Source organism: Alligator sinensis, unplaced genomic scaffold, assembly GCF_000455745.1.
Source record: "Alligator sinensis unplaced genomic scaffold, ASM45574v1 scaffold1059_1, whole genome shotgun sequence".
Classification (NCBI taxonomy): Eukaryota; Metazoa; Chordata; order Crocodylia; family Alligatoridae; genus Alligator; species Alligator sinensis.
Genome location: NW_005842103.1, coordinates 1,759,038 through 1,774,958, shown reverse-complemented (window position 1 = coordinate 1,774,958; position 15,921 = coordinate 1,759,038). Strand labels below are relative to the sequence as shown.

General features: G+C 42.4%; 1 protein-coding gene across 11 annotated transcripts in view; it reads left to right on the top strand.

Moving 5' to 3' along the window:
• Positions 1-15,921, top strand: part of KLHL13 (kelch like family member 13) — a 108,279-nt gene that overhangs the window by 19,871 nt on the left and 72,487 nt on the right. For 3 of the 11 annotated variants that reach the window (XM_014520309.2, XM_006024443.3, XM_014520308.2), the window contains one exon: positions 8,528-8,599. The exons of 3 other annotated variants lie outside the window; for them this stretch is intronic. In XM_014520309.2, the coding sequence (XP_014375795.1) occupies positions 8,528-8,599 (72 nt within the window). Of the gene's footprint in view, positions 1-5,400; positions 5,509-8,527; positions 8,600-11,518; positions 11,562-15,921 lie in introns of those variants that run through there. 5 more of the 11 variants (XM_025205067.1, XM_025205068.1, XM_025205072.1 and 2 more) reach the window with 4 other exon arrangements.

The following is a 15,921-nucleotide window of genomic DNA, read 5'->3' as shown; positions in this document are numbered from 1 at the left end:
GTCTGTGGTAAAATGAATTGTGTGTTTAAATTTAGATCCAGGATTTTGGTCGCATTCCTAACTATTACTTTTGAGAGAACTGCCACATCACTCAATGCTAGCAAGTGTTTGGGGCTTTGGGTCAAGACCCTGTTTAATACGATAACTCCATCCCTGTACTGGTTTTCCCATGCCATGCTGGAATATCGATTCATCAGGTAGCTCTTTCCTTTGAGCCAGTGAAATGCCAATGTTTCCTGGCACAGGTCATTAACAGTTTTGCTAAATCCTAGCGTAACACTTGAAAACTCTACCATTTGCAACATTACTGTAGGTCTTTGTAGAACAGTCTCTGAACTGCAGTACTCTATTTTTGCTTTTTTTAGCCTGTAAGCACAGTGCATTGTAAAGGTTGCTTCTGTATAGTTCCACTTGGAATGTGAGTTCTTGTGTCTCTAACCACCAAGCAAGGTGCCCTTATTCTGGGCATGTTCAGGGAAGCATTGCCTGGTGCGGAAGTCTTGAATACCCCTTCTTGACATCAGGCATTCAGAGATTCAGAGCCACTTCCAATCTTTTCCTTTTGTTCTGACTGTGTGCTGACTAATTGTTGCCAGAGGAACATTAAAGCTGCACTGATAATTTTATTTGCCTTCATATCTCCTGTTAGCTTGTTATAATTACTTTAGTCTTGTAAGTACTTCTCATTTAGCTTGAGTCTGTTTTGTGCAATATGTGTTCTCAGTCTGGCTTGGACTCTTTTTGTTCCTAGTATCCAGGGGAAAGAAAGAGGACCAATTTAAGCATTGTGTTTTGTGCCTTTCCCTCTTCTGGAGCCTTATGCACACTTTCATGAGTACTGTGTGTGGTTCTGCTTTAGAAACCAATTTATTTAAAAAAACAAAAAAACCCTCCCAATGTTAAATTAGATTAACACTTGATTTCTTAATTCTGGAATTCAAATTCAGCCATTGCAAACAATAAGCATCACTCCCTTTTTCCTTTCAGTCAAGAAAGGAACAAATCTGGATCAAGACAGCATTGGCTTGCAGCCTGCTTTCTCTTGGCTCCTCCTAGGCTCTGTTTGCCAGTCCAGGAAGGTTGCCTGAGGACTGTTTTTGTTCCAGTGCCCTGGCTAGCCACTGGGTTCTTTCTGAAGCAGAGAGAAACTCTGCTTCTATTGCTCCAACTGGCTTGACCATCAGGTATGGGGTGGTTTGATTTGCATTGTGCACTTGGCCCATTGTCCCTGGGTCAGGGTCCATGAAGAATTGCCACAGCTGGCAGACAGTGGAAAGAGTATGGGACAAATAGGGTGACTGAACCTCAATTTTATGTCTAGCAGTGGAAATACATAAGACTAGACTCTGTGTCCCAATTAGCAAAGTCATCAGTATGGACTGCGAGGAAGAGATGCAATGAATGAGTGGTCTCCAAGTTGAAGTGCAGATAAAGTATGTCTGTTCCTCTTGGTACCTCCATTTTGGGAGACAGTGCTTTTGCACCCTGAAATTTTGCCTGGCAGAGCAAGGCATGTGGGGATTCAGCACTTCCTAGCAGGGAATCTCCATCGCCCTTCCCACTTCCCTTTTCAGCAGAGAATCAACCAAAGCAGGCCTCCTTTTCCACCAGTTCTGCAGCATTCTCTTACATCTTTTTCTAGAGTTGCTTCTGGTTTCTGTGCAGCTTTTGGGTGCAGCTGTTGAAGCTCTGAATGCAGAAAAATTGCTGGCAGTCAGCGTCTGTTCCTGTGTAGCTCCCTCTGCAGGAAACTGCAGAAATGTGTCCAGCAATGGCTTAGGTGGTTTACTCCTGTACACCTGAAGTCCTTGTTTAAAGGGAGAAGGCCACCTATCTTTGTGCAAAGGACTGTTTCAGGGACTGTCCTTCCTGCTTCCTCTCAAGTTGTGAATTTGGGCAACACTCCCCCTGAAATAGGGGGAAGTTAGATATAGTTGTCCATGCATCCTTTTAAGCTAGTGTAACCGTTCAGCAGATGACTGCTGCTCAGAAAGGGCCATCTGTGTCAAGCTCCCAAAATTGGTCTGCAGGAATGTCTAATATTAGACTGCTGACACCCAGAGGTCATGGCTGAAGACTCGATTTGGCTAAAAGCAAATGTTCTGGCTTGTTTTGTCCTGACTCACCAGCTTCTGTTTCCCTGGGGTGTGGGAAGACTGCTTTCAAAACTTAACCTCCAGCTTCTGTTCTTCAAAGATCTGAAGCTCCTTAGACATGCCCTTGACTCTGCTTTCTAGAAGCCGGAGAGGAGGAGGAAGTAGAGCTGTGTCTGGCAGTCTCTGGTCAGGACAGCTCTTTACAAGTTTGTGGGTATGTACCAGCTATTGCTCCCACAGCAAAAGGAGCATTCACGTTTAGGGCTTGGAAAAGTAGGTGGTGAAAAGAGTGCACTTCCAATGTAATATATTTATATGAGTTTATGAAGTCTGGTAAGCTTAATCAATTTGGAGCATGGTTAAATTTTTATCTAATGTGTCAGGAATGTGAGCCTGAACACTGAAATTTGAATATACTGTGATTGGATTGGATTGAAGTGTTCTGTAACCTTCAAGAGAATCTAGGTTTCTGTAACTGCTGTACGTAAAAGATCCAGGATAAACTTATTGATACATAGCTGCTCTTTTTCATTGCAACGCACAGGTTGACTGCATTTAATTATGTCAGTTTTCATAATAGACATATTGAGAATAGTCTTGAGATATCTACATTCAGATCAGTTGTCTTTTGGTGATTGCATTTGATGCACACAGATGGTAATGGCCATTATTAAGGCCTTTCAGCAAGAGCACAGTCAGCTTTCCATTGTTAACACCATATGGTTGGGTCAGGTTGTGCTCTGATTTTTAAGATGAGATGTATAACGGATAAGGCTTATAGACACTGACACCAGCCATAGGAATTGCTTTGGCTTTGCATGCAGAGAGGCTCTTCAGTCTTGGGCAGCATTAATAGCTGCAGTAAGAGGTAATATCTTTTTGGCTTTCATCACCAATTTTTATGGAATGTCTGTCAAGGTGCACAGGGATGAAATATATACGGGGCAGCTGTAAGGCTGAGCTCAGCGCTGGTGGGGGTCAGAGAACCTGGGACCCGTTCCCAGTTCTGCTTGTTGTGTAACCTTGGATTTAACCTCTGCGATGGTATTGCTATCTGTTAAATAATGATGATGCTTAAAAGTACTTGAGATCTAGGAAGAAAACTGGTATCTACATGTGAGTATTACTAATATTTTTTTATTTAGAAAGCATTTTCTGAGTAATCTAAACTGCCAAAAAAGTTTTACAAACCAAAAACATTCAGTCAGCGAGCTTCAAAATAAAAAAAACACTATTGTGTTTAAAAATACTATTGCAATGCATAATTGTTTGGGTTGAAAAGGATTTTTAAAAATGTGTGTTTAAAAATAATTATCTGTGGCTGTTTTATTGCTCACGAAGTAGTACAGTTTAGTTTCTAAATTCAGATTTTACAATACCAGGTTGTGAGAGTGAACTTAATGGCATTTAGCCTAAAATTGTGCTAATAAAACACCTGACATTAAAAAGCGCACTAAGCCATGTATCAGTTCTTTTATAATTTTGGTTTGCTTATTGAGCTCAACACTTGGAAAAGGGATTCATTGTTGTCTTTAACGTCTGCTCGTGTGTTACTGAGACTGATTTGTACAATAGCTATAGATACTTCAGCTGCAACTACAGTAATCAGATTAAGAGTGTATGCAGCAAGTTGAATACGAAAGGACTAACGGAATTTAAGCCATTCAGTTTCCTTCTGAATGGAATAATACGCTATACTGTCCTTTCCTAATCTTAGTCACTATATGCTCTTAGCGGAATAGCTGACAGTCAGCAACTGGCTTGTTACCAGGATTTATTTCTCCTTGCCAGCGTGGGGCAGTGACATCCAATTCCCATTAGTCCTGTTCTGATGGGCATAATGGGTATTTTTGTCTTTGCCCCTGTGCCGTTTTTGCTGACTTAGTCCAGCAGAGTTGTCTAAATGGAAGGATCCCATGCCTTTGTGGGATCCATTGCAATGTGGTCTTTGCTCAATGTACCTGAAATTACATCTACTTACTTAAGTTAATGAGTAAACGTAGCTGACTTACGTTGCTCAAAGCAAAGTATTGAGAATGTGTGCATCTTTCATTCTGTAGTAAGTTTCTAGTTAAATTTTGATGAAATTTGGCCATAGGGCCCACAAAAATCTGTAGAAAATCTTAAGATTTCCGCTCTTCTTTTCTGTACATGCAGTAGACTTTATTTTGCAAATAAAGACATGAAAATGTATTCCTTAGTTTAACTCATGTAGTTAAATTATAACTATGCAGATGCATGCATCTCGGCTGAAAAGCTCGGTATACAGTAGAGATTTCTACTACACAGTCCAAGAAGAAGTAAGAGTCCAGGCATTGTTCTTACAAAGTCTGGCATGTGCAACAGCTTGTAGCAGCAGGCGAGCTCCAGTTTTCTTCCCTTACCCTTGTAGAAGGGTATGATGACATGCTGCAAACTCAGCATCAAGGAAACCCTATTTTTTTCTGGCCTATGCAAGAGTGATGGATAAGTGGAGGGCAAGAAAAGGGATAGGTAGTCTGACTAATGGGCTATTGGTAAGTATAAATCACACTTTAAACTCTTGGAAGGAAAGGCCAGGTATGCGGTCCTAATGTTTCTGGGGAGCCTTGTGTAATAGTTCTTAGTGAAGAGGATTAAGTTACTGCAACTTAGTTTTCACTTAATGTGGAAGAGCTGGCTTGCAAATGAAGCAGCTGACATGCTAAAGCCCTATCCCCTGGCTGTAACTCGTTTGTTTGCCCAAAGATGGTATCTGAGGATTTTCCATCGGTTCTGTGGGCTGGAGCTTGTGGGTGTGTTTCAGCAAAATAGCATGGTTTGAAACAATATTAAATGGGTTGTTTTTATGCAGCCCAAACTACCATACTATGCTTTGCTTTGTGGTAACAAGCAGGCTGTTCTCCTTTCTGAAACAGAGGTTTAAAATCTTCCTTTAAAATGATACCCTGCCTTTATCCAGAGAAGCAGAGCAGTAACTTAGTTTGTCTGGTGGTTCTTCCTGTCAGACTTGTTGCTGTGTAAAGTTCAGACCATGAAGTCTGAATCCTCAGGCATAGATTGAACTGAAAGCCAAGATCCTTTAGGGGAGAGAGGCCTACGTACTTAGACAATAAAATAATCCAATTTTAGCTCGGCAGTACTGGAGTGTATTGTGCCAGACCAAATGCAAATGCTACACAGCAGCTGGATTTGTTGAGAGTAATTTTGAGCTTACAGGGTTCTGTTGCTGCAGAAAGTGGATACGATTTTTTCCTTTGCCTATAAAACAACTCTGAAGATTCATTTTGCTCATATGTACAATGTCTTATTTTGTTAAATGCAGGACTGTTATATAGGTACCGTGTGATAAAGATTTTGGACCATGGAATGTACACGGTACTTTACTGGATGATTTCAAGGCACATAGTGAGAGATGAGGGCCAGGCAGCAGGTCAGTAATAATCAGTTGTTAACTTTATTTTTTTTGCCAACTCTTGTCCTTTGTGTTAATTGACCACTCTGCTGTTTCTCACAACTTGCATATTTAAATTGCTTTTACACGATGTAGTAGCGTTAGAGCCTTGTTTGTAGTTGTGATGGTCCAGGAATTATATGAAAGGCAAGGGGATTTTTTGTGACATCTTTTATTAGACCAACTGTATGGCTGGTGGAGAAGTTCGACAAGCTTTCTGAGACAAAGTTCCCTTCTTCAGGTCTTGGGCAGGAGAGGGAAATCTGCATGCTTTCCCGGTCAAAACAGCTTTGCAGTATAGTGGCTTATGTGCAGCTGCTTGAAATTACATATTAAATGGGGTCTGTAGAATGTAATACGGTTCAGTGGACTCGGTTCTATTAATTTTACTTCCTGAAATATCACTTGTTTTCAGCTCATTTCTGTTAGCATCATGTTTAAAAGCAGAAGTGTGAATTAACTATACACGTTGAATTCTCAATCTGAATGCAGTTTAGTATGTGGGGTGAAATTCTCTCCACTTAGCTCTAACTGAAGTTGTAACTTGGTGTAGTAATTGTAAAGGGTGTACCTGTTGCTGCATGATTTGCTTCTCATGCCTCTTCCTTGCACGTTAAATGCTATACTAAAATATGGATGTTTAAATATGATGCCACAGCATAATACCCTGTGTAAGAGAAAAAGGTTGAATCTGTTTGTAGCCTATGAGAGAGCTTTGTAATCTGTTCCTGGCCCTTGCCATGTTTCTCCTTGTTGGCTGAGTGGAAACACATTTTTGGTTTTGGTTGTTTGCACAGGTTTTTAGATAGGTCAAGGGCTTCATTAAGAATTGGCACTCACCTGCAATTAGGATGCTTGCTTGTGTTACGTTAACACCGGTCTCTTGACTCTTATACGAGGACCCAAAGTTAACATATTAACATTATTAACATATTGGAACTTAAAGAACAAGAAGACCTCAATTCAGCTGAAAAAGGAGGTTGTACAGCAACTTAAAACACATGCTTGTTCATGGCAAGCATGAACCTTGCATCTTTGCTCTGCAGAATCAAAGGTTTTTTTATTTGCAAAATTTCTGACCGTTTGTGTGAAAACGATTCGGCTGTGAAGGTCAAGCGTGAGTGCAGTTGTGCGTGCTTCAGGCTACAAAGAGGCCTGGTTTGGTATTACAGTTGTCTGGAGACGCAGCTGAAAGTCGAGCACCATACTGTCATTGACACCACAGACCTTAAAAGGAGATTCCTGCCTTCCAAAGGGTTTGCAATCAAAGCTTAAAACAAGAGGCAACAGGTGGAGATGGGCAGCCCAAGAAACTAGTGGGACAACAGCTGTAAGCAGCAGTATACCAGCTGTCTGGTATGTTCATGTAGCTTAAAGGCACTCTAGCTAAGGTGATGCTTAGGGTAAGTTTTGAATGAGATTTGTGTGAACGTGTGCATTTTTAAAGTGAGCCGCTTCTGCACGTAAGAGGTAGCACATGTGAGAAACAGAAGGTGCTTGGTGGCACTTCAGTGTCAGCGTCAGCCTCTCCCAGTGTTGCAGAGGGAAGCACTAATGACTGCTATGTAAGAAACGGGGCATGGCAAAGTCCTGATCCCAGCCTGGCTTGTGTGGAAAGTCAGTAATCTTCAGTGACATGAAATATCTAGACATTCACCCAAACTCTGGAACACCTGAAAGAACTGCTTTCATTCCTGCATCTTACTGTATTTACCCAAATCCAAGACCACATTAAATTTAAGATGAGCACCTCCCCCCGGCAGTTAGATTCTAGACATGGAAAATTATTGGAGGGTCATCTTAAATTATGCCCCCCTTCCACTGCAATGGTAAAGCAACAGTGTGGAGTGGGGAAAGTGGGGTGGGGAGGTGGAAGCAGCATGGGGACCAGGCAGCCTGACTCTCATCCCTTGTCCCCCTTGTCCTGCCAGTACCTGCGCCTCTTCCCCCACATCCCCCCTCCCCATTGCTGTCTTCAGCTGATCTGGGCTCCGATTCCCACTGTCCCCTGTCCCCTATATCTCCCACTGACTGGGAGCAGGAGCTGGAAGGAGGGACCTATGCCATGCTACTGCTGTCCCCTGCTGATGCGGGCACAGAGGGAGCCCCAGAGCCTCTTCCCCCCCCGCTACAGGAAGCAGCTGTGCTGGGAGCCCAGCTTGGCTGGGGACAGCATCAGGGGCATGCAGGTTCCTCCTTTCCTGCCTGGCTCCCCTTCTCGTCCCCCATCCATCTCCCTTTCCTCCTCCTCCACGGCCCCATCTCTCCTGTTGGCTGGAAGGAGGAATCTGCATGGTGCCACAGCGTGGTCAGGAGTGGCTGTGGGGCTCCCTCTGTGCATGTCAGCTGGGAGCTGTGGGCAGCTGCTGTGCGGGGAGCCCACCTTGGCCAGGGACAGCATCAGCAGCATGTAGAGTCCTCTTTTTTTCAGCATCTCTTCCCTGCCAACCAGGGAGCTATTTCATCTATTCATGGAGACTTAAAAATGAGTATGGCTTTCAGAGTAAGAGGTAGATGCCAATAATGACCCCCCACCCCCTCTTCCAACTGGCTGGCTGATTTGGTGGCTTGTTATTGTACTTCTGTTTAGATATTGGCTTTTACTTGAGACATTGCTAGTTCTTGGAATAGTATTTTATACGTGCTTCGGAGCTAAGGAATTTTTCCATTAACATTTTGTTTTGCCTCATTTCTGAAATAAGATTTTGACCACATAGATTGTGTGCGAGGAGGAGATAGCGCAAGCTTTGTAAGACCAGACTAAGCTGTAGTCCTCAATGTTGTGCTTAAACAAATCATTCAGTGAATCCTGCTCATTTTGTGTCTCTGTGCTTTACTTAAAACAAAAGCCTCATTTTTCATAACAGTACAATAGATGGGCTTCATGAGTCTTCAGCTGTGCGACTGCAGTTTTAATTAGTTCCATCAGGGCAAGCAGGCATTAGGGTAACTGCTCTTCTTAAATTATATGTTACAATTTATCTCCTTTGGTCAACAGGGGAGTTACTAACCTTGAAGGCATGGATCATTCTGTGCTCAGAGGGGAGATGTCAGCAGTGCTTCACGACAGGTATGTTTTATGCAACTAGCTGAACTCATGCAGTTTTCTCGGTGCTTGTTTCGGGGACGGTTGTCACTTTCTCAACCTGAAAACTCACTTTTTTTTCCTTCCTGGAAAACTGAAGTTCTTAAAACCAATACACATTTTATGAAATAAAGCACAAGCCGTAATATTGATTCATTTTGTGAGCTGCTTTGTTCCTCAAACACAGAGCACGTGACTTTCCTGAAATAAAAAGCTTGCAAATCTGCGAGTGAAAAAACTAAGAGTCAGTCAAGTTCCTGAATCTGTATCATTTAACCTACTCGTTTTACATCATACCTACACACTAGTGTCTTTATAGCTGCTCGCCTGGTAGGAAGTTGCTATCAGTCCATTTATAATCATTGCTCGATTGTTACTGACCTGGCTGGAGAGGAATTCAGATAATCACAACATTTGTATTTGAAGACTCTTCTGTCTTGTTTTGCTTTTAATTTCCCAGGTTTGTTGTCCCACACCCTTCCTGGAAAAATGCAGATCTAGAGATGGAGTAGAGCTATCTACGTTCATCTTTGCAGTACTAGAAGGGAGGAAACTCTAGATAATATTCTAGCAGCCTCTTTTCAGTTGTTCCTCCCATTTATTGAGGCTGAACACTTTGGAACCAGTCTGACTTTTTCTAACATGTACCTTGTTTGTTCTCCATTGCAGTTCCAGTTCATTGCTGTTAATTTATGCTCAGTCTTGTTGTTTTATCTCTCTTTCCTGATCGTTTCATTTGCTTCAGTGTGTTGTACCTTTCCGTAGAGTATCTTGTGTAAGAGAGGTGCGCTAGATTTTTCAGTCTTCATTGTACCTGGATGAAGTATGTGGGGGACATTAATCCTTTGCGTTTCAGTAACCGTCATTAAGAAGCGAAGACGGTAGTTGTCTAAGTTAAATTTTCTATGAAGCTAATGATTGCCGCAGAATTTCCCAACATGTGCTTTAGGGGGCTTAGTGTTGCTAAGTCATCCACACAACTTAGTGTGTTAAACCCTCTATTCAGCTTCATTTTAACAGGAAAGTTCATCGTTCTTGTTTGACCTGTGCCTGGGCAAATGATAAATAATAATGACTGTGTCACCTCTTCTTCGTGTTACTGGATGGCATTTTAAGCGGCTTGGGTGCAATTTATGCGTATAGTGTACCTGACAACATTAGAGTGTAGTTTCCTTTGTGGATACTTGTAGCTGTCATTCGTTCAGGTCACATGTTCAACCACAACCCAAATTATTACCAGTATTTCTACTTAGCTTTCCCTCACTATATATGGTAAGATTCAGATTTATCTGGAGGAATAGATCACACATGCAAGCTTCAGGCATTGATTTAAATTCATTTTCTTTTACTCTGAAATTGATGGTTGCAATAAATAAACTTGCATCTTTATTATCCAGTTACTTTTGCCCCTTCTCTTGTTTCCATGACCTACGCTCTGATTGATTTCTTGGTATTCTGGTATCCATAGAAAGCTTTGGTCTTAAGACAGCTCATGGAACAGAGTTAAATGATTGCAGCACATTTTGGCAATAGCATAAATTTCTGTCTTGCAGGGTCATTGGTATTCTGCTTTTCCACTCCAGTGGAGTTTTTCACTAATATACTTGATCTTGACTTTGAACATTTGCATTTTGGAGTGAACAGAGGTAGTTCCTATTCTGCTGCTTCAACTCTTTTGCTTCCATTACTTCCCTGGGTGCAGGCACAAATCTCACGTTTCTTCCTAGTGCCTGAATGAAATCCATACACTGACTTCTGGTAATCACATCAGCTGTTAATCGTATTTATCAGCAGCTTTTGCATTTAAAAAAGAAACAGCTACTTAGTCAAATCATCATAGGAATGGCTAAAAAAGAATGTGAGAAAACCGTTCATACATAGACAATTATGATATGAGCTACCCAACTTTCAGATTCTAGTAAATCAAGCTTTACCTCCTCAATACCAACCACTTTCTTCTCCAGCATTCAGTTTGCTTGCTAACATCCTCATTTGCAGAATAGCAGTGACTGCTCATTTTCTTTTCTTTCTTCCTAGTCAGTGTTGCCATAGTTCTTTTCTGATCGTCTTGATGTGTCCCTTTTAACTTTTGTAGGAGAACTGCTTTTTGTTAAAGGGGAGAAATTTAGCGTTTCTCATATCAAACCTTGCAAAGGTGTTGGTTAAACAAGAAAGTTAAGTTAGGAACATAAACTGAAAAAAACCTGATTGACTGTCTGTTGGGGAAGGAGGGAAGAAAACCGGCTGCTTCATACCCTGTATCAGGGGTTGGCAACCTACATCCTATGGGCCAGATTCAGGTTGCAGAGCAGGGGCCTGAGCAGAAAGGGGGCTTTGCCTGTGCTTTGCTGTGGTCGATGGCAGGGAGAGGTGGTAGCAGCAGCTGGGTCCTAGCCTTGGCCTAACTTGGACTCAGCCCAGCCCACCACCAGAAAACATTGCTGAAAACATTCCTGCCCTGGAGGGATTTGTATGAGGGTGTGAATTATTTATTCCGGGCGTCACAGTTACGTTATCACTTCCCAGCATTAACCAGAACTAACCACACAGGTTTTGGTAAGTGACCTGTCTCTTCATCCTAACACTTGGACTTGAGAATCGCTATAGGAAGTCCAGGTCTGCGCTAGAGAGATCTTTAAATCTGCCAATTGCCTAACTCCAAATTTAGGTTTTATCAGTCTGTTTCCCTCTTTGTTTCTGCTTTTTCTAAAAACAAAATTCATTATGATGATCCCAGACGCTGACAGCATTTAGAATCTCATTATCTTTCGTATAGTTCTGCTTCATTTACTTGCAGTGCTTACAGTTCAGCTGTGTTTGTGGAAAATTTTCTTCATTTAGGTACAAATGTTCCGTGCATTATTTGTGCAAGAGTATGATGACATTTTCTTTCCTTTTTTCTAGATTCCCAAAGAATTAGTGGTGAATTCGCAGGAGACTTTTTGAGGTTGGCTAGTCACACTAATGCTGTTTCCATCCTAATGGATTTTGTTTGTATGACGAAACAGAAAACAGTGCTGCTTTGATAGCCAAGTTTATATGCATACCACATACTCTGTACCTGAACTATTTTGGCTCGAAGGAAGGTGGAGGGCTCTAAATAGAAAATACCCTCTTAGTACTCAAAAGCTAATTTTGTTTCAGTTTGGTTCAGATGTAATTCCAGGTTTCATTGCACCTGAACTCCCTGTCTAGCTGAAGTCTGTTGAGGTCAGCCAGCAGCCTGACTGCAGTCTGGATAGAGATTACACACTGGTTCCCCAGAGAGCCCCGTACACCTCAGCATGTGAAATTTGTGTTAATCAGTCCTTGCTGGTTATCAAAATTCTCTTATATATTTTATGACTAAAATTAAACTAAAAAAATGCATCAAGAGTTTGGAGGGTGATTTTGCTGCGTGTGTGTTAGCCTCTTTCCCCTCAGGGAAAAGTCTGTTGCCCAGTATCAGTGCTTTGTCAGTGAAGGCTAGTGCACATCCTCCTCTTTCAAACAATAGTGTTGACAATTGCAAAGATCCTGCTGGCTCTTTCCATAGTGTAGGGCTCAAATTGTCAGAGCAATTTCTGCTGAAAACAAATATGGCTGTGCAGCTGAACTTGCCAATTGCTCTGACTCCGTTGACATGGCGCTTGTATTGTAATGCAATCAAATGCAGCTTGTTCTTTTTATTTTCCCTTTTGTTCTCCTATTGTGACCGTCTTGTCTCACCCGCTTGAATTTGCGTTACTTGTTACGGTTGGTATATTTACTCCATGACAAAGTGGGAAATGTCTATAGTGTCTCTTCTCAGTATTGTATGCGACTGTCCTTTCAATCTTCTGCTGCTGCCTAGCTGTGTGCCTAGTCTCGTTGAATGCCTAGTGGGAAGACTAATGTAAAAAGGGGCTATTAAAGAACTGAGTAGAAAGGTAAAGCAGTGGCAGGTAAGTCAGAGTTAAGAGTCCGGTGGCTGGCACTGTTCAGGGTAGAGCAGGATGCTCTTCACAAAGCTGGTCTGCAGTGAAAGGTGACTGAATGGTCCAGTTACCCCAAGAGGGGTAGCTCGGTTGAGAGGGAGGGAGCTGAGTTGACATTCTCAGGGACTGACGGACATGTCATAAGCAGGACAGGCTGTTCCTTCCAGCTCACATGGGGAATTAGCTCATGAGGGTCCAGCTTTGCATAGAGAGGATTAAGCTTAGGTAAGGAACAAGCACGTCGGGGTTTTTACCTTGGTGCTTCCTGCTTTGGACTCTTTTTGGGTGAGAATACACGATGCTTTGAAATCACTGGAGTTACTGTACTTGCCTACTTTCAAGCATGCAAAGGGATGCTCTTGTGGGCTACAAACTCAGCTAGCATGCAGGAAGGCTGGAATCCAGGACCTGGCTCTTAGTGTTCTCCTAGGGCATAATTCTAGGAGAGTAAAGGTCAGAGGCATAGTGTATTGGGTATACTTGGTGAGATGGACAGCAATGCAGCTAACCCAGTAAGCATGACACTGTATTTATGTGCATGCAAATAAGGTCTGTTGGTATTTACAGCAAAAATACCATGTATTTACCAATTAATTAAAACCAAATAATATTCCAGTTAAAAATCTGTATTTGAATTATGTAGGCCAAAATCTGTTTAGTTTGTTCCTGTATCTGCTGCATAGCCTGCAGTCATTAACAAACGTTCTGTAATTCACTATAGCCAGCTTCATTAGTGATCGTTGCCAAGTTGTATTTTATCCCCTCCTTGCCCCCACATCAAGAAATCCTTGTAGTGTACAGCTAAGTCTGAGTTAGCAAACAGTTGATCAGCTAAAGAAGAACTTCTGAAATAAAAGTGGTTGTATTTTTGTAAAAGTAAAAGCAGCATGCTTTTCTTAAATTCTCCCTGTATTCTGTTTATGGGCTTGGTCTTTGTTGATAACCAAAATGTGTTCTCAGTTTTTTTACACCTAGAAATAATCTTTTTGAAGTAACTTTTGAACCATGAGTTATGGCCTGAGATGGAGTTGAGGGTGGAATAAATATTGATATTGACCCATTTGTGAAGAGGGTGGGGAAAACTGCCTCTGAATGGATCGGATTCATTTTCTTTCTTCCTTCCCTGGCTAGAATACAATAACCTAATTTTAAAAATAAATTATAGCTTTCCATATGGTGCAAATTAAAGTTTATTATGGACTTCCTTTAAAAGCTAGCACAAAAGCTTTCCACAGAAGTTGTTCCTTTATTAGAAAGATAGTTGTATCATATGGAATACATTAAAGTGTGGGTCTTTTTCTTTCTTTATGCTTGCATTGTTCTATAAATAACCTTCTATTGAATCCATTGTTTGTAGAACGCTTCCCAGATGTCTGTGATTCATATTGTAGTTCGCTAGGATGTGGATGTGGAATAGGGCATGTCTTAAACTAGAGGATGACTGCACAGAATCCATCATATAAAAATCAGTGCTGAAAATGCAGGACAGGTTGTCTCTGAATATATGCAGGAATATCGAATGTTGAACATAGGAAACCAAAGCAACTAAAATGACTAGGAGGAACCTGCAGGGACAACGGGGATACATTTCATGGGGATCAACCTCAGTAATAGGGTGTTGTCATTTCTTTCCTACCCGAGTGAGCAGCAATCCCATAAATTGGTTTTCAGTGTGAGTTGTACTTGTATTCAGAAATCAGTAAATTGGTTTTAATTGCAACACCCCATGCTGTGATTTGATGATGCAGGTGATGCTGCACTGCCTTCGGAAACATGAACATGCACTTGAACTCAGCTGCCACACTGTGTGTCCTTTCTAAGCTTGCGTCGTGTCCAGATTTAAAGGGGGGAAGAAGTGGTTCTGTAGCTTGGGACACCAGTGGGTTCCCGTTCTACTTCCTTATTGTTCTGATTCGGGGCCCTTTGGCAGGCTGAGCAATTGGACCATAGCTGACAGTCAAGGATACTGAGATGGTATTAGCAGGGGATCTGTGTGAGGGCCTTGTTGCACAGTAATTTTGGGCAGCTCCTGGAGCTCTTAACCCCTGGATTGTCCACACATTAACACCATAAAGTGGTTTTAAGCATTTGCCATGCGGCTCAAAGTTGCGGCACTTCAGGGCAGGATTATCTCTGATCCGAATCGCCCAGTTCCCGTTCCAATAAGGTGTGGCCATCCCCCGCAGATGTGTGCCCAGTTTGAAGTCCTCCAGTATCCCAGAGTCTCTCCTACCCTTGCCTATGGAGTAGGGATAGAAGCCTGTCTTGGCTCAGCAGCTGTCTAATTGCAACTCACAGCTGTAGCTCCTGGTCTGCTCCTGCTCACCAGGCCTCTAGCAGCTGTTCAGGGGGGACAGTCAGGGCAGATTTATAGACTAAGGGCATTTATACACATGCTCCAGGAGTGCGGGGCAGGCGGAGGAGGCGCTTTAATTAGAACGGATCTGAGAGCCTCACTAAGTAAAGCACCCAGAACGTCTCCTGCATTAGCATTTCCATGCTTAGAAATGGTGGCGGGGGTGCTTTAACTAAAGCTCATCGTTTAACTCATTCGACGAGTTTAGTTAAAGCACCCCCGCCACCATTTTTAAGAGCAGGGACGCTGATGCACACGATGCTAGGGTCTGCTGGAGCATGGTGATCACCATGGGGATGTAATAAAAAGCCTTCAAGTACCTGAAGTGGGGTTTGAAGAGGATGGAGCTGGATTGTTCTCAGCATGGCAGGACAAGGAGCAATGGGCTCAACTTGCAGCAAGGGCAGTTGAGGTTGGATATTAGGAAAAACTTTCTCCCTAGGAGGGTGGTGAAGCACTGGCACAGGTGACCCATACAGGTGGTGGAGTCTCCATCCTTGGAGGTGTTTAAGACCTGGGTAGACAAAGCCTTGGCTGGGATGATGTAGTTGGGGCTGGTCCTGCTTGGAACAGGGAGCTGGACGAGATGTGACCTCCTGAGCTCCCTTCCAGCCCTCGTTGTCTATGGTTCTGTCAGTTTAATGTGAATTTAGGCGATGCATCTATCTACTGTGCACACTGTAGGAATAACTGTTCGTGCTGGTGAGATCTAGGGATGGTAGAGGCTTTGTCCTACAGCTGTATAAAAACTCCCAAGTTATGAGACCACTTACATTAAGATAACATTGAGGATGCTGAGCCACTTCACAGCTGATTGTTAAAAGAACCTCAGATGCTGATGTGAACTCAAGCACGGCAAAATTGGAGAGTCTGAATTCTGAATGAAAATTACAAATACATTAATATGTACTTATGTCCAAATGAGCATCCGAGCCCTTTCAGTTACGTTCCTTCATCACATGATAACATCATTATAGCCTGAAGGACCATCAGAA